Source organism: Pristiophorus japonicus, chromosome 1 (genome assembly GCF_044704955.1).
Source record: "Pristiophorus japonicus isolate sPriJap1 chromosome 1, sPriJap1.hap1, whole genome shotgun sequence".
Classification (NCBI taxonomy): Eukaryota; Metazoa; Chordata; class Chondrichthyes; family Pristiophoridae; genus Pristiophorus; species Pristiophorus japonicus.
In genome coordinates this window covers 459,514,488-459,533,231 of record NC_091977.1, presented here as the reverse complement: position 1 = coordinate 459,533,231, position 18,744 = coordinate 459,514,488, and the positions used below count along the sequence as shown (strand labels likewise).

General features: G+C 42.0%; 1 protein-coding gene across 3 annotated transcripts in view; it reads right to left on the bottom strand.

Moving 5' to 3' along the window:
- nbn (nibrin) overlaps nt 1-18,744 on the bottom strand; it is a 103,022-nt gene that overhangs the window by 49,218 nt on the left and 35,060 nt on the right. For 2 of the 3 annotated variants that reach the window (XM_070893775.1, XM_070893794.1), the window contains exons 10-13: nt 16,398-16,685; nt 15,550-15,988; nt 12,494-12,565; nt 1,783-1,932 (exon numbers count right to left, since the gene is read on the bottom strand). In XM_070893775.1, the coding sequence (XP_070749876.1) occupies nt 1,783-1,932; nt 12,494-12,565; nt 15,550-15,988; nt 16,398-16,685 (949 nt within the window). The remainder of the gene's footprint in view (nt 1-1,782; nt 1,933-12,493; nt 12,566-15,549; nt 15,989-16,397; nt 16,686-18,744) is intronic. The other variant, XM_070893786.1, reaches the window with a different exon arrangement.

Here is an 18,744-nt window from a genome sequence, read left to right as displayed (position 1 = left end):
GGTCCACGTTGTCCAGGGCCGCGCCGTGGATCTTAATGACTGGGGGACAGTGTTGTGTGGCAGGATCAGGCTAGTGGAGGACCTTTGTCTTACAGATGTTTAGTGTAAGGCCAATGCTTTTGTACGTCTCAGAGATGTTGACTATGACTTGGAGTTCAGTCTCTGAATGTGCGCAGCCGCATGCATCGTCTGCGTACTGTAGTTCGACGACAGAGGTTGGGATGGTCTTGGATCTGGCCTGGAGACGAAGGCAGGTCACAAGCACACCAGCTACCTTTAAGCACAAAAGATTTTCTTGGATAGACAGAGCAAAGACCAAGAAGGAGGGTGAATGAGAGTCAAATCAGGTAAGGAAAGAAAATTAAAAAGGGGAAAAAAATATTGGATAAAAGAGAGAAAAAGGGAGAGAACGGTAAAGCAAGATTAAACCAAAAAAAAAATTGACGTTTGAAAAATCTCTAAGAACAATTTACCACCTGAAGGAATGAGACTACAGTTTAGAGTTTTCCATTTCTGGGCCAGAGATGTCGATTGGCATTTCATTAACAATTATCACGTCGTTAATGTAATGAAGCAGTCCATGCCCGCATGCAGCAAGATCTGGACAACATTCAGGCTTGGGCTGATAAGTGGCAACTAACATTTGCATCACACAAGTGCCAGGCAATGACCATCCCCAACAAGCAAGAGTCTAACCACCACCCCATGATATTCAATGGCATTACCATCACTGAATCATCCACCATCAACATCCTGGGGGTCACCATTGATTAGAAACTTAACAGGACCAGCCACATAAATACTGTGGCAACAAGAGCAGGTCAGAGGCTGGGTATTCTGCAACAAGTGTTTCACCTCCTAACTCCCCAAAGCCTTTCCACTATCTACAAGGCACACGTAACGAGTGTGATAAGAGTATTCGCCACTTGCTTGGATGAGTACAGCTCCAACAACACAAGAAGCTCAACACCATCCAGGATAATGCCGTCCACTTGACAGGCACCCCATCCACCATCGTAAACATCCACTCTCTCCACTATGGCTGCAGTGCATACCATCTACAAAATGCACTGCAGCAACTTCAAGGCTGCTTTGACAGCACCTCCCAAACCCGTAACCTCTACCACCTAGAGGGACAAGGGCAGCATGCGCATGGGAATGCCATCACCTGTAAGTTCTCCTCCAAGTTACACACCATCCTGATTTGGGAATATATTGTCGTTTCTTCATCGCCGTTAGGGAGTGCCAGGATTTTGACCTAACAGCACTGTGGAAGTACCTTCACAAGGACTGCAGTGGTTCAAGGCAGCAGCTCACCACAACCTTCTCAAGGGAAATTAGGGATAGGCAAGAAATGCTGGCCTTGCCAACGACACTCACATTCCAGGAACAAATAAACTAAAAAGGTACTTATACTGTTAATTAACAGACTTAACTTTCTGTGGCGAGTTTAATGGGCAATTATTGTGCAAATCCAGCAAGTTGTTAAAAATAACAGGGAGGCTAAGGGCGAGATTCCACTTGTGCGAAGAAAGCGGCAGGAGCGATGTAAATCGACCAGAAAGTTCTGGAGATTTGCAACTCTCAGCATATCTCAATCCCTGAACTTGCTGGCCGATTACACCGTTATTTTTCCAGCAAGATCCAGCCCATAATGTCATCTTGTGGCAGCCAAGATTTATTTTCATACTACGTGTAGAGAATGATCATGGAAATTGCAATACTAAAAACAATCTACAATTATCTATAATATTAAAGTAGAACATATGAAAATATATTAACCTTTCTAAATTTCTTAAAGTTCTTCAACTGGCTGTCCTCGGCATTTGAGGCAATCATTCTTCCTTTTCCAGACTGTCTCACAACAAGTGACTTGAACACAGTTAACAGAAGTTTGCTTGGAAGAGCCTCATTATTTTCAGATTCCAAATACTATAAAGCAAAACAAACATATTAGCATAATTAACACAGCAATTGCAGATTCATGAATTTTCATTTGATCATTGCTTCTTTTCATGTGAATGCTGCATTTGAATTCAAATTTAATATTTATAAGGTCGCTTGACTTAGGCAGTGTTTTGGTGATATATATGGTAGAACGGATTTAGAAAAATAGTTACTCTACTTTCCACAAATATTCGTTGCATAATATAATGAATGCTGTACATTCATTCTTCCTATTTGTTAAAAAAACTTGTGTATTGTTTTGAAAGTATTTTTATTATAATTTACTTGGTGCAAGTCAAAATGATGCCATTAGTTACTGAAGCAATTCTATTGCTTCCTAGAAAGCTATGGTTCTTTTCATGAACACTAATTCCCAATGGTCCATGAAACAGAAATGTTATTTCCAATTGTCACATCAAAGCTACACTCACCTCAACTGTGGAAGTAAAAAGTATATATTTCACAAGATGCTTTTCAGTATCCTGTTTATTGCATTTACTTTGGGGTTCAACATTATGGCCTGAATTTCGATCGTGAGGCAGGTTGGGAATTGGAGGGGTGCAGGGAAAAGGACCCAGAAGCAGTCGGGAAACCCAGGAGGCTGGCTAGCTGCAGACGCAGAGCTGGGCAGGATCACGTGGGCCGGGGGGGGGGTGGGGGGTGGTCGGGAGCAATCGTAAGGCCGGAGAGGTGGTGGTGGTGGTAGGAGGGGCGATGGGGAATGTCGGTTTGGGAACAATTGAAGGGCCCGAAGAGCAAGTGGGGCCGGGGATGGTGATCATCAGTGGGCCGGAGCATTGTGTGTAGGCCATGGGTGATCATCGGAGGGCAGGAGGATCGTGTGGGGGAGTCGTGGAACCCAGCAGTCCTTGCCTTACTTTAGCTGCCGGGTTTCACGAGGACTGCAAAACCCGAACAGCTACAGTTAAATTTTAAATGGTTAAATCTGAGGAATGGCAGCCTCTTAATAATATTTAAATGGCAGACTGCCTCCTGGAGTGAATTGGCTGCCCACCCCCTGTGCCACCTCCGTTATAACCGGAAGTGGGTGAGTTGTGGGGGTTCAGACTTTTAACACTTTAACTTCCCACCCAATCCACCTTTTTTGGGGGATGGGGGTGGAGTAAAAATTCCTCCCTATACGTTCAGGGCTGGATTTCTTTATTTATGCTCACAATTTTAAACATCATAAATATCTAAGAGTGTATTTTTGTACTTTATCCTACTGAATGAACAATTTAACCCAAAAGACCCTAATCACCAGATAGGGTTCATAGGATGGATTACGGATTAGTTAATGGACAGAAAATAGAGTAGGAATAAACGTTTTTTTTGGGGGACTGTAGGGTGTAACTGCCGGAGTGCCGCAAGGATCAGTGCTTGGACCTCAGCTATTTACAATTTGTATCAATAACTTTGATGAGAGGAGCAAGTGTAATGTATCCAAGTTTGCTGACGTTACAAAGCTAGGTGGGAAAGTAAGTTGTGAGGAGGATGCAAAGAGCTGCAAAATGATTGGCCAAGAAGCTGGCAGATGGGCATATAATGTGGGGAAATGTGAAATTATCCACTTTGGTAGGAAGAATGGAAAAGCAGAACGTTAAAAAAAAAGAGACACTAGTAAATGTTGGTATGCAGTGGGATTTGGGGGTTCTTGTACTTGAATCACAGAAAGTTCACAAGCAGGTACAGCAAGCAATTAGGAAGGCGAATGGTTCTTGCAATAAAGGCTAAAGTGAGTATAAGCGCAATGAAATTTTGCTGCAAATATATAATGCTTTGTGAGACCACGCCTGGAGTAATGTGTACAATTTAGGTCTCCTTACCCAAGGAAGGATATATTTGCCTTGGAAATGGTACAATGAAGGTTCACTAGATTGATTCCTGGGATGAGGGGGCTGTCCTATGAGGAGAGATTGAGTAGAATGGACCTATATTCTCTGGAGTTTAGAAGAATGAGAGGCGATCTCAATGAAACATATAAAATTCTTGGAGGGCTTGACAGGGTAGATGCTGTTTCCCCTGGCTAGAGAGTCCAGAACCAGGGGTCGTAGTCTCAGGATAAAGGGTCGGACATTTAGGACTGAGATGAGGAGAATTTTTCATATTCAGGCATTTGTGAATCTTTGGAATATTCTACCCCAGAGAGCTGTGATACTCAATCGATAATTTTATTCAACAGAAATAGATAGATTTTTGGGCACTGAGAATCATGGGATATGGGAATAGGGCGGGAAAGTGGAGTTGATGCAGAAGTTCAGCCATGATCTTATTGAATGACGGAACAGGCCCAAGGGGCCATCTGGCCTACACCTGCTACTATTTCTCATGTTCTTATACCTCTAGCACACACCATGCGAGTCCATTAGTCAGATCATGGAGGAGTACAATATCAATATTTTTTCTATTATTTCTGTATTGTTATTCTACTGCACATATGGTTCCTCTCTGAATAAAAAGACCATTTTCTTTAAAAATGTAAATCTATTTCAGAAAAAAAGCATATTACATTCAAAATTTAGCTTCAATCATTTTTATGATTCACTAGTGGAGGTTCAGTTGCATGGCTCACAGGTAGTCTATGGCCTATAACTTGGAGGCAGGGCGCCAGTTACTAAGGCCCCAAGTTTCGTCCCGCGGCGAAAACGGCGCACCTCCGAGCTGGGCGCCTGTTTTTCACGCCGAAAACTGCGCTTAAAAAAAAGTCCGATATTCTCGAGCTCCTTGGAGCTCGATGTCTGCTCAGCGCGGCGCGCTCTTCGCAGCAGGGGCGGAGCCTAACACTCGTGCCGATTTTCTAAGTAGCAGGGGGCGGGTACAATTTAAATTAGCCTTCGTGGTGCCGGCAACCCTGCGCGTGCACGTTGGAGCGTACGCAGTCTCAAACAAACATTGGCACTCGGCCATTTTTAAAAGGATTGCAGAAAAAGTGAAGATTTGTTTCTTGGACCACTGCAAAGGCTTGTAATTTAATTTTGTTGATATTTCTGTGTGTGAGGGAGTGCTTTTAGCAGCACTGCTGAATACTTCACTTGCTGAAATCAGTGAGTTCAGCTTTTCATTGCTAAACTTGCAGAACCGGTGCTGCATTGGTACATGCAAATTAAGGACTGTGTGTTTGGAGAAGTAAGAGTGCCAATTCAACTTTGCAATGGATCAACGCCCACCAAGAACAAAGAATTTCTTCCATGAGGAAGTGGAGATATTAGTCAACGTAATTGAGCAGAGATGGCAGGAGCTAGATACCAGCAACAGAGGTCGCATAAAAGTGCCACCAAAAGAAATGAAGAAACGCTGGAACCAAGTTGCAGAAGATTGCTGTGCAGGAGATCTGGAAGCCATTGTAAAAAGAAATGGCATGACCTTGGTCAAGTAGTTAGTGTAAGTAATATTTCCCATTTTTAATTTAATCGTAATTGAAACCTGGCTATCTGTATGTCCCACCTTGCAGACTGACACATCTGTAAAAAGTTATATTTTACTCTTTGCAGAAGAAATTGGTCCACAACAAAAGGGAGGCAACTCAGACAGGAGGCGTGCCCAATCTGCATCCACTGACACCCTTGGAACAAAGGGTAGCTGCTATGATGATTCGTACATGGAGAAAAGCAATCGGTACAGCACAAGCTGGGCCCGCACCCGAGGAAGAGGGTAAGTCCTGAAAATGCATCGTGGCCCTTTAAATCAACCTGCTGCCTAACCTGCTATGTGTGAGAGTACTCGTGCCACCCATCCGGCCCCCTCCTTTGCTGTTTAGCATTTGACTGTTCTGATGTATTTTGCAGAATATGATGATGATGATGCTGCTGCTGCCAACCCTGAGGATCCTGAGGGTACAGAACAAGAACCAGTACAACCAGCTGCGGACAATCCAGACTGGATGATGGCAGTGATGAGTGAAACGTTTGCAGGGGAGAGCTTCCAATTTAATGTTTATGAGCCCCCATCAAGGGGCATCAGAGTTTCAACCCCTAGCATAGGTCTTGGTTCCACCTTCCATGGTTTCGCTTCCGATGTTGCGGGTCCCAGTGGTGCTGCTGGTATAATGCAGCATTCTACAGTCAGTGCACTACCGTCCCAGCCTGCGCCTCCCTCTCGCATAGGTTCTGCTTCCACCTACTATGGTTTTGATTCCGACGGTTCGGGTCCCAGTGTTGCTGCTGATATCATGGAGCAGTTTACACCCATTCTTCCAATATCCCAGCCCATGGCTCGCATTCGAGTGCTGTCGTCTGGAACACCGAGCGTCCTACCGTTCCAGCCCGAGCCTCTCCCTCCAGTTCAGCCGTCTGGAACACAGAGCATCCCACAGTCCCAGCCCGCACCTCCCTGTGTTGTGGTGCCGCTTGCAACACCGAGCGTCCCACCGTCCGTGCCCGCGCCTCCCAGTGTAGTGGTGCCACAAGGCAGACCCAGGCAGAGGAGGAGGAGATTGGAGACACGCTCTCCTGAGATGCAGCGTGCAACAGATGCGACTCAGGTTGTGGCATTGGGTATGGAGACCAATGAGCTTACCTGATCACTCATCGGTGGCGTCAGTGCAGTAGGTGAAGAGTTGACGGTCCTGACGGGAGAAATAGCAGTAATGACACGGGAACTTAGGGAGGGAATGTCCGAGGGAATGCAATCGACGGCACAGGCCGTCAGGGAGGGCATGCAAATTACGGCACAGGCCATCAGGGAGGGCATGCAAGTGTCAGCACAGGCCATCAGGGAGGGCCTGGTTGAGGTAGCTGCTGCAATAAGGGCACACAGCCCAGTCAATCAAATGACACCCCCATGAGGAAGTGAACATTCACTGAGATATGGATGAGACATGGTTGCAGCCTTTCTTTGCTGCTTTTGTTCTTGTTCTTGATGTAGCTGTAGTAGCGTTTTTCAAATTGAAATTGCTTTGTAAGTTTTGTAACTTTACAACTTATAAGGGATCTTATGGTTTTTAAGCGATCTTATAGTGTAAATGCTCTCATTTTTTTGTAACTTATTTAATTTTGCACCTAAAAAGAGATTCTGAAGTTTAAGTGTTCTTCAGAGTATAAGATTTTTCACAGTGAAACTGTTTTGTAAGTTTACAACATACAAGTGATCTCAGGGTTTTCAAGTGATCTTATAGTGTAAATGCTCTCACATTCTGTAAATTATTTAATTTTGCATCTAAAAAGTGATCTTGAAGTGTAAGTGATCTTCAAGAGTCATATTAAAAAGTAGTTTGATACAACAAATATTTTATTAGAGTGACGTTAACTTTTCAATAAAATATTTTTTCATTAAAACTGTTTCATGTTCCATTAACACAACACAACGTAGGAACAACTGCAAAGAATAAACATGTCCATATGCAAAAGTGGTCGCAGAGCCCTCAGACATCAGTAGTTGAAGCGTTCACGGATGAGCTGCTGGCGCAAGGCTCGAGCAATCGTTAAAGGGACACGATGGACGGTCCTCCTCCGACCTCGTGCTTCGGCATCAGGCACTTGCATGCTTTCCTGATCATCGTCATCATCCACATCCTGGTCTTCCGTAATACTATCATCATGCACTGGACCCTCACGTCGGTCTTCGGGTTCCACTACCAGCTCCTGCTGCCTCATGATGGCTAAGTTATGAAGCATGCAGCACACAACAGTGAAGTGACCGACAATCTGAGGAGAGTATAGCAACTGTCCTCCGGAATGATCCAGGCATCGGAATCGCTGTTTCAATATGCCAATGGTCCTCTCAATGATGCTGCGCGTCAATGTGCGCCATGTTGTATTGACGGTCAGCTTTTGTCCATGTCACGTGTAGGGGCGTCATGAGCCAGGTGGTCAGGCCGTACCCTTTGTCTCCCAGTAGCCAGCTCTGCCCTTCTGGCTGCTGCTCAAACATGTCAGATAGAACGCTGTCGCGTAGGATGAACTCATCATGGGTGCTGCCAGGGTATCTCGCATCGACTGACATGATGCGCTGCTTGTCGTCACACACGAGCTGCACATTGATAGAGTGGAAACCTTTCTTATTTCGGTACTGCTCAGATTCCTCCACAGGTGCCCACAAGGCTATGTGGGTACAATCAATGCAGCCCTGTACCTTTGGGAAGCCAGCAATCCTGAAGAAGCCCACAGCCCTCTCGTGGATCGCTTGTGCGGTCATTGGGAAATTGATGAAGTCATTCCTTCGTGCATAAAGTGCAGCCGTGACCTGGTAAATGCAGGCATGTATTGCACGTTGAAAGATGGCACACACATCTCCAGTTGTAGCCTGAAACGATCCCGAGGCATAGAAAGAAAGTGCAGCTGTTACCTTCACTTCAACAGACAAGGCAGTTGTCCTTCTGCTTCTGGGCTGCAAATCTGCTCTCACCATATCACAGATCCCAGTGACAACTTCTCTGCAAAAACTCAGCCTTTTCACACAATCAGCTTCGCTCATGTCCAGGTACGAGCGCCTGGTTTGATATTGTCAACGTGGGTAAGGTCTCCTGCCCATCAACCTACAGGCTACGACGTTCCTGGTGCGATGAGCTCTAATCAATTCTCTCCTATGCAGTGAATTGATGGCAAACCATTGCATAATACGTGGTGTTGACAATACAGCACCCATTCTGCAAATTTAAATATAAAACTGTCGATGTGGCTGCCTCTCCCTGTCCAAATGGCCTCAGTTCCCCTCACAGCTCGAAGGCTGCTGCTGTATCTTCGGCTGCCGCCGAGCCACTGACGCCGCCCCTAAAGCGTGGCTGAATGGCCTCAAGCACCATAAAGAGCTGCGTGTGTCAGGTGTTGATTCTTCGGCTGCCGGCCAGCCACTGATATCCTATGGCCGAATGGCCTCACGTCGGTCCGCTGCTGATTCTTCGGCTGGCTGCCAGCCAGCCACTGACGCCGCTGCTATCTCATGGCCGAACGGCCTCAAGTCCGTCCGTGTGTTGCTTTTTCGCGGCCAGCCACGAAGAGAATGAAGGCCTGCCTCAAGCACCGCAGCTCAGCTCGAAGCTTGCTGCCGCTGCCGTCGAGACACTGACGCCACACCCCTGCCTGTCTCCAACGAAAGACCTGCCTGAAGCACAGCAGCTCAAAGGCTGCTGCTATTTCACACAGGTAGGAACATGGTTTATTTAATCTTTTCTTTGCTTATAAATTTTTATTCAGGTTGGATTTATTTGTATAATATTTGTATAAGTATAACTAAGGATTGATTGTAGAATTTAATGACTTCTCTTCCCCCCACTTTGTTCCCTATGCCTAATTTGTAACCTACTCCTGATTTTCTAAAGTGTAGACAAGGTTTTTTCGAGCGTACAAAAATCTTCACTTACTCCATTCTAAGTTAGTTTGGAGTAAGTTTTCACTGACGAAACTTTGAAAACAGGCGTAAGTGGCCGGACACGCCCCCTTTTGAAAATAAAATTCTGTTCCAAAGTGAAACTGTTCTAACTGACTAGAACTGGAGCAAACTAAATGACGAGAATTCCGATTTCTAAGATACTCCGTTCTACACCAGTTGCTCCTAAAAATCAGGAGCAAATCATGGCAAAACTTGGGGCCTATGTGATTGTCTTGAGCACAACCTCAGACTGTTGGGAGTTTGCTAAATGATAACCCCAGTGTTGTTCTGTTTAAAGGTAGATTCTGATATTCACCGTACTCTGCTGTTACTGCACTTCCTGCTATGCAAGCCTTCAACCAGTTTTGTACTTGCACAGAATGATACACAGCACAGGAGGTTGTCATTCGACCCATCGTGCTGTACCGGCTCTTTGATAAAGCAATTCAATTGGTCCCACTCACATGCTCTGTGTCCATAGCCCTGTGTCCATAGCCCTGCAAATTTTTCCCCTTGAAATATTTATCTAATTTTCTTTTGAAACTTCCACCACCCTTTCAGGCAGTACATTCCAAATCATAATTCACTGCATAAAAAATGTTTTCCTCATGTCGCCTCTGGTTCTTTTGTGAATTACCTTAAATCTGGTTACTGACCCTTCTCCCTCTGGAAACAGTATCCTTCATAATTTTGAACACCTCTATTAAATCTCCCCTTACCCTTCTCTGCTCCAAGGAGAACAACCCTAGTTTTTCTCGCCTCTTCATGAAGTCCTGCATCCCTGGTACCATTCTAGTAAATCTCCTCTGCACCCTCTCCAAGGCCTTGACATCCTTCCTAAAGTGTGGTACCCAGAATTGGACACAATACTCCAGCTGGGGCCTTTATAAAGTTTTAGTATAACTTTTTTGCTTTTGTACTCAATGCCTCTGGTTTATAAAGCCAAGAAGCCCCTTTTTAAAAAAAAAAACAGCCATCTATACTTGCCCAGCCACCTTCAAACATGTGTGTATGTACACCCCCAAGTCTCTCGGTATGTGAATCCCCTTTAAATAGCAATGAGTATCAATACTGCTTTATGTTTCTGGTTGAAGTGGCCACTGATGGCAAGAAGTTTTATCAAGAGAAAAATAATTAAAGAAAAATGTGTTTGTGGAAGATGGCAGTGGGAAAGAGGTCATTGATGGGAGCAACTAAAAAGTTTGCACCACAGAAGGAGACCAGTTTATTGTGTCTGTGCTGGCTCTTTGATAGCACCATCTAAACTAACCCCATATGTCTGTATCTCCCTCTGTATTAAATGTTTATCCACTTTTTCTTTAAAAGATGCAATGGGCTATGCCTCAACTATATCCTCTAGCAAAACATTTTATGCTGTAACAGGGAAATGGTAGCATAGTGGCTATGTTACTGGACTAGTGATCCAGAGGCCTGGACTAATAATTCAGCAGTGCAAATTCAAACCCCACCACGGCAGCAGGGGAATTTTTATTTTTTAAATCAGTTAATTAAATAAATTTGGAATTTAAAAAGCTAGCATCAGTGATGCTGACCATGTAACTACCGGATTGTTGGAAAAACCCAACTGATTCACTAATGTCCTTTAGGGAAGGAAATCTGTCGTCCTTACCCAGTCTGGCCTACATGTGAATGCAGATCCACAGCAATGTGGTTGTTTTTTAACTGCCCTCTGAAATGGCCAAGCAAGCCACTCAGTTAAGGGAAATTAGGGATGGGCAATAAGTGCTGGCCTTGCCAGCAATGCCCACATCCAGTGAATGAATAAAGAAAAAAGCTCTCTTTGCATAAATATTTTTTTCCTAAGCTCTGCTCACTCTCTTCGTGACAATTTTAAACTGATTACCCCTTGCCACTGACCCCCAAACCAGAGGAAATAGTCTTATCTTATTCGCCCTCTGAAAACATTTCATAATTTTAAAAATCTCTATTAAGTTTCATGTTAGCCATCTCTGCTCCAGTGAAAATATTCCCAGTATCTTAATTTTCTCCTTAAAGTATAGTTTGCCATCTCTGATATAATCCTGGCATTCTACATTGTACAATGCGAGAACAAGTGGTTAAAAGTGATGCTAAGTCATGGTGCAAAATTGGGTTGGTCAGTGTGGAGAGATTAAAAATAAATAAAGCAGATGAAAAGTGTGCACTGAGTTATACATAAAGATAATCAGGAAAATACATTCTGATCAAGAGTATTAAGTGACACAGGTGCCTTCTTTGTTTTTGTGGAATTGATTCTTTGATCAGATTTGTCTATGCAGACAATAGGACTGATATTACATGATTAGCACAGACTAATCAGCTAGCTGGGAAGAACACTGCAATGTTACAGTGCTAAAGTAAAAAAAGAATCATTGCATAGAAATGGGAACTGGAGTTAAATAAATACAAACTATTTAACAATGAAGTGAAATGCAACATTTAATCACATAGACATTGTTCTTTTGTACTGTTTCCCAACGGGGGGGCCATTCAATCTGTGACGTATTAAATAGTCAACTTCAAAAATCTCAAGACAATTGTCATTTGAAGATCACAGAAACTTTCTACTCGCTGGAATACAGCAAGTTTAACACTAGACTGGCACAAACGGCAAGCAAATCCGTCCTTTTTCAGTTAACTTGATTTAAAAGAATAAATAATCCTGAATACCTTTAAGAGAAAATTCCTATGCACACGATTAACCTCCCAATTGCAGTGGGCATTCTTTCTACTTCAGTGACACTGGAGAACTAAGAACGAATGTTACATGACCTAGGCAGATTGCATCTGTTCACCAGCTTTTACAGGGAACCTCTCAGTCAGAGTAGCACTGTAACCTGCATAGCATCCAAAGCCAACTTTCTGGTAATGTATAAAAATTATATATATATCACACAGGAACCTGCAAGTTTATAGGAAAAACTTGTTATATTAAATTTTATATAACCAATCACTTATTTACCACAACATTCACGGTATTCATTTAGATCAGATTACTCTTTTCTTTTAATACTGCCTGGTGGATGAATCAATTCTGGTCAGCCAGGACAAAGATCATTACTGTCATTTAAGATCGACTGACCACTATAAAAGTGATCCTATAAAAAGGACAATTCTGATGTTACTTAACTGGAAGGTAGAGCCACACAAACAAACCTTTCTAAGCCTGACCTAATTAATCATAAAGGCTCTTTATGTAAATATTTAATAAGGTTAGATTTTTATAGTGTAAAATACTTACATTATTTGACTCCTTATTGAGAGGTGCAGATAATTCATGCTTAATTTCAGACCCCTGTTTTACTTGTGATGTCTTTGCATGTTTGGACACAAAGAAGAAACAGGGTACATTTAAAAGCCATAATTTCCACTTAATTATTACCACAACCTCAAGCCTGTGCTGTGCAAATCCAATTATAAATCTAGGTACCAAAAGTATAGTTATAATCATGCTTGAATTTCTTTACGAACTAGAATACATTTTTAGCTAGGATCAGTTTCTTACCAGGGTTAATAACAGAGCACGTGCAATGAAACATAGAAACATAGACAATAGATGTAGGAGGCGGCCATTCGGCCCTTCGAGCCTGCACTACCATTCAATATCAAGGCTGATCATTCACCTCAGTACCCTTTCCCTGCTTTCTTTCCATACTCCTTGATCCCTTTAGCCGTAAGGGCCATATCTAACTCGCTCTTGAAGATATCTAACGAACTGGCATCAAAAACTCTCTGCGGTAGGGAATTCCACAGGTTAACAGAAGAAGTTTCTCCTCATCTCGGTCCTAAATGGCTTACCCCCTTATCCTTAGACTGTGACCCCTGGTTCGGGACTTCCACAACATCGGGAACATTCATCCTGCATCTAACCTGTCCAGTCCCATTAGAATTTTATATGTTTCTATGAGATCCCCTCTCATTCTTCTAAACTCCAATGAATACAAGCCCAGTCGATCCAATCTCTCCTCATGTCAGTCCTGCCATCCCAGGAATCAGTCTGTTGAACCTTTACTGCACTCACTCAATAGCAAGAACGTCCTTCCTCAGATTAGATCATCAAAACTGAGCACAATATTCCAGGTGAGGCCTCACCAAGGCCCTGTACATCTGCAGTAAGACCTCCCTGCTCCTATACTCAAATCCCCTAGCTATGAAGGCCAATATGCCATTTGCCTTCTTCACCGCCGACTGTACCTGCATGCCAAATTTCAATGACTGATGTACCATGACAACCAGGTCTCGTTGCACCTTCCCTTTTCCGAATCTGTCGCCATTCAGATAATATTCTGCCTTCATGTTTTTGCCACCAAAGTGGATAATCTCACATTTATCCACATTATACTGCATCTGCCATGCATTTGCCCACTCACCTAACCTGTCCAAGTCACCCTGCAGCCTCTTAGCATTCTCCTCATAGCTCACACTGCCACCCAGCTTAGTGTCATCTGCAAAATTGGAGATATTACACTCAATTTCTTCATCTAAATCATTGATGTATATTGTAAAGAGCTGGGGTCCCAGCACTGAGCCCTGCGGCACCCCACTAGTCACTGCCTGCCATTCTGAAAAGGACCCGTTTATCCCGACTCTCTGCTTCCTGTCTGCCGAGTTCTCAATCCACGTCAATACATTACCCCCAATACCATGTGCTTTAATTTTGCACACCAATCTCTTGTGTGGGAGCTTGTCAAAAGCCTTTTGAAAGTCCAAATACACATCCATTGATTCTCCCTTGTCCACTCTACTAGTTACATCCTCAAAAAATTCTAGAAGATTTGTCAAGCATGATTTCCCTTTCATAAATCCAGGCTGATTTGGACCGATCCTGTCACTGCTTTCCAAATGCGCTGCTATTTCATCTTTAATAATTGATTCCAACATTTTTCCCACTACTGATGTCAGGCTAACCAGTCTATAATTCCCCGTTTTCTCTCTTCCCTCCTTTTTTAAAAAGTGATGTTGCATTAGCTACCCTCCAGAGTCGATAGACTGTTGGAAAATGATCACCAATGCATCCACTATTTCTAGGGCCACTTCCTTGAGTACTCTGGGATGCAGACTATCAGGCCTTGGGGATTTATCGGCCCTCAATCCCATCAATTTCCCTAACACAATTTCCTGACTAATGAGGATTTCCTTCAATTCCTCCTTCTCGCTAGACCCTCGGTCCTCTAGTATTTCCAGAAGGTTATTTGTGTCTTCCTTTGTGAAGACAGAACCAAAGTATTTGTTCAATTGGTCTGCCATTTCTTTGTTCCCCATTATAAATTCACCTGATTCTGACTGCAAGGGACCTATGTTTGTCTTCACTAATCTTTTTCTCTTCACATATTTACAGAAGCTTTTGCAGTCAGTTTTTATGTTCTCAGCAAGCTTCCTCTCATACTCTATTTCCCCCCTCCTAATTAAACCCTTTGTCCTCCTCTGCTGAATTTTAAATTTCTCCCAGTCATTAGGTTTGCTGCAATGATATTACACACACACTGCATGCAATACATTTTTTTTAAGCATAAAGGTATGTATTGCAAAAATAACTAATCTACATGTAGAATATACATATTTGAAAAATGTTACGCCTGGGGTTTCATTTACACATTAAGTAACGCCCCAAAATAATAGCCCCCAAATCCCAAATGTAGGCAAAATACTTACCACTGGTTAAAAATTTCAAATCAGTAAATTTAAAAAACAAATAAATCCCATCCAAGTATCGAAATCTTATGCTAATGGTCAAAATATTCGAGTGGTAGAAGCACTGGTCTTCAGTATGCCCAAAAAAGTCCATTAAAAAATTGATTAGACATACTAAGCTCCCCTGATGTCTCAGTTGGTAAAGAGAAAGTGATGAGAAGATCCAAAGATCGATTTCTGTTCAATGCTGAATTGGCTCATCTGAACAGGACTGGCAGTAGGGTCATTACAATTGGCCCTAGCTCCCTGGGTTGGGAAGAGGACATTTATCCAATGTTCTAACTTCTGATCACTATTTGGTGACATCTGCTGGATAGTACACATCAGACAAAAACTCTCAAAGCCTTCAGAAGAGGACAGAAAACGAAAACATTATATATATATTTTTAAATACACAAGGTTACTGACGACCCTCTTCAAATATTGTTTGAGGTTGGATGACAATTCCTTAAAACATAAAAACAATGTGGTTGGACCTAGGAAAACAGTCACTTTGTATGTAAAGGAAGGAAACGACTTGCATTTATATAGTACCCGTCTTGTACTTGCGAAGATTATTCTACGAGCACAGATAAAACCAGCAATTAAAAAAAGCCCACTACTCACAGATGCTTTAGTTCCACCTTCTGCTACAGACTCAGCATTTTCATTGGAAGACAAAACCTCAGATTCTAACTTTCTCCTTTTACTCACTCCCAACTGTCCATGCCTGGGAAGTGTCATATCATCTTTCAGGTATTCACCTTCTGGGTCTTTTCTTTTTTTTTGTGTTGTTATTTCATGAACAAGCTGAGTTTTCTCTGGGACATTTTTGTCGGTTGTTTCTTCTTCACTTACTCTTCCAGGACTTCCTTTTAAACCCTCAGCAGAGGATCCTGTTTTGCGGTTTGCAGAAAAATATTCTGACTGGGTGCTCTGGCTAGTGAACTCGGAGTCTCTCTTCTCCAATGAAGAATCTGTGATATACAGCTGATTACCAGTGGGTAGATTTGGCTCCTCTGCCCTTGCAAATTTAGCCTGGGATGATCCAGTGTCCTCTCTTTCCCTGTTTATTTTTGAACATAAATATACAAAACAAGAGATTTCAATTTCTATATTAATTTAATTATTTTTCCTTTCTAAATTCTGGTGAAAGTAAGGATTGAAGGATACAAGAGAATAGGTACAATATGGTATTTTTTGAACTTGGGATCGCCAAATGGATTGCAATGGTCTTTTGTGGACCTATATTCCTATTTCATTTCAGCTTATAGGAAATATGTTGAAAAGTGAGCATGCTAAAACAAATAACCAACTTGCTTTTGTTCCTTAATTAGTATGTGTACACATAACTACATTAAAACAGTTAAATGGAAATCAAACATTAAAAAGGATAAAATTACTATACCACTAAAGGGAAAAGCACCATTAAAGGTTTCATTAGGTATCTTTATTTTAATATTCTAAAGTTTCACCTTTTCTTTCCCACTGGCTGAAAGAAGTCTTGCAGTGAGAGGGATTTCTTTTGTGAACAGATGTCTTTCTTTTTAACATCCTTGAGTTTTGTTGTTGTGGATGGCTTTTTGTCAACAGTGGCAAACGTTTGACTCTTTTCTTTGTTCTTAAGCTTCTGCCCTTCATCTGTTGAAAACAGTCTCATGCTGGATGTTTCCTTTACCACAGAAATGTCCTGCAATACCATTTTGCTTTCCTCTTCCTTTTCAGGTGTTTCTTTTACCACTTGCGTGCTATTTATGTTCATTCTGTAACAAGATTTGGCAGTGTTTGATACAATCTTTAGCTATGGCCAAGTATATTTCTAAACTACTTTAATATCAAATTGCAAATTTTTTCTATCTGTACTTATTCAGTAGATACGCAAACCTCAGTCCCCAACCCAAAAAAATTCCAAATGAAAGAAAAAAGAAAATGCATACATGAAAAACCTCTCTAATTTTTGTGTTGTTAATGTAGCGTGTGTCATGCATGGAGCTACACATTTAGTGCCACTGCATGCTGGCATACTACTACACTGTGCTGAACTAGTAGGAACATGGACATATATCAGTGTATTTGAGAATGCAGCTGAACAAATCTGGAGAAAGTGTAATGGTGGAAGAGTGTAAAAATAATTAAATTTGCAGGATAAACTCAGCATTTCCACACAACTTACAATGGTCAATTACAAAAAGGCTTACTAGCAATTCACTGGACACAAGTTATCTACATCCTCCACCAGACTCATGGTTGATAAGAGCAGGGAGGTAAATAAAGGATAGTAAAGAAAGACGCAGGGGAGGAAAGTAGGAGGATTGAGGAAGAGGAATTCAGATCAGTGAGGCATGAGGATTGAAGCATTCATAGGAGAAAAAATACAGCCAGCTGGGGATGGGAAATTCAATTGGGGAGAGGAAAGTTACTGTAAAAGGGAAAATACATACATAGGATATAAGACACAGAAACAGACCATTCGGCCCAATCAGTCCATGCCGGTGTTTATGCTTCACTCGAACCTCCTCCCTTCTTTCTTCATCTAAATCTATCAGCATAACCCTCAATTCCTTTCTCACTTGTCTAGCCTCCCCTTAAATGCATCTATACTATTTGCTTCAACCACTCCCTGTGGTAGCAAGTTCCACATTCTCACCACTCTTTGGATAAAGAAGTTTCTTCTGAATTTCCTATTGGATTTCTTGGTGACTATCATATATTGCTGGTCTCTAGTTATGCTCTTCCCCACAAGTGGAAACATTCTCTCTGCATCCACTCGATCAAAACCTTTCATAATTTTAAAGACCGCCATTAGGTCACCCTTCAGCCTTCTTTTTTTGAAAAGAAGAGACCCAGCCTGTTTATCCTTTCCTGACATGTATACTCTTGCATTTCTGGTATCATCCTTGTAAAATAAAACCTGGTGGGTATAGCTTGTGAGGGGCAACTTCAGTCAGTGGAGGTTTGGGGAGGGGAAGAGAGAGGGGAAAATGCAGCCTGCAAAGGGGAAGGATTTGAAATTTGCAGTCAAAATCTTGCACTTAGTGATTGTAACGTTACATTAAGTTCAGCCAAATTGTGAATAATTGGTTGAATATCATTACAAGCACCACCTACAGCCATATTACCTTTGAGATCTTGTGACCATTCACTTTTTTTTATATATAATAGTTGTATGTATTCGATATAATTTGTATATGCATTTTGTATACATATAAATAAAATATGTATTTTTTTTTTTAAATAGAATTTTATTTGTAAAACTAGCAGAGACCCTGAAAACATTTGCGGTCAAATTAGTATCTTTGTTGCAAAAGTACTTCTTTAAATGTAGGATTTCACCAAAGACTCTTAACAGAATTAAAACTTCACTCTGGAAAGAGCTACTCAAAGCTGTCCAGCAATAAAAACAGGCCTAGGAATATAAATACAAATTTTGTCAAAAGTCTGGCCTTGTGACTTGTTTATAGTCATAGAATATGAAAGTCTAATTGGGAACGGTTCTCTCCCAAGTTGAAAAGGCAGGCTAACATCTGATGGGCTCAATATTATTCGAGGAATAAACACTCAAATTCTTTGAAATCTGCCATATAATTTCAGCATCTATCATCGAAGAATACAGCTTCCTAACGACCAATCTTGTTCCATTACAAAGTCCTTGTTTAGGATTCAAGTTTCATAGCAACATTATAACTGCTCCTTCCTGTCATCGAAGCACACGGCAAAAATACATCTCCTTTGCCTTGTACAAACAAAGGTTTTTCCCGTTCCCGAGGGACCATCCAAAAATAATTTTTTGTTTTCTCCTTTGTAGACAGTGTGCAACATCTC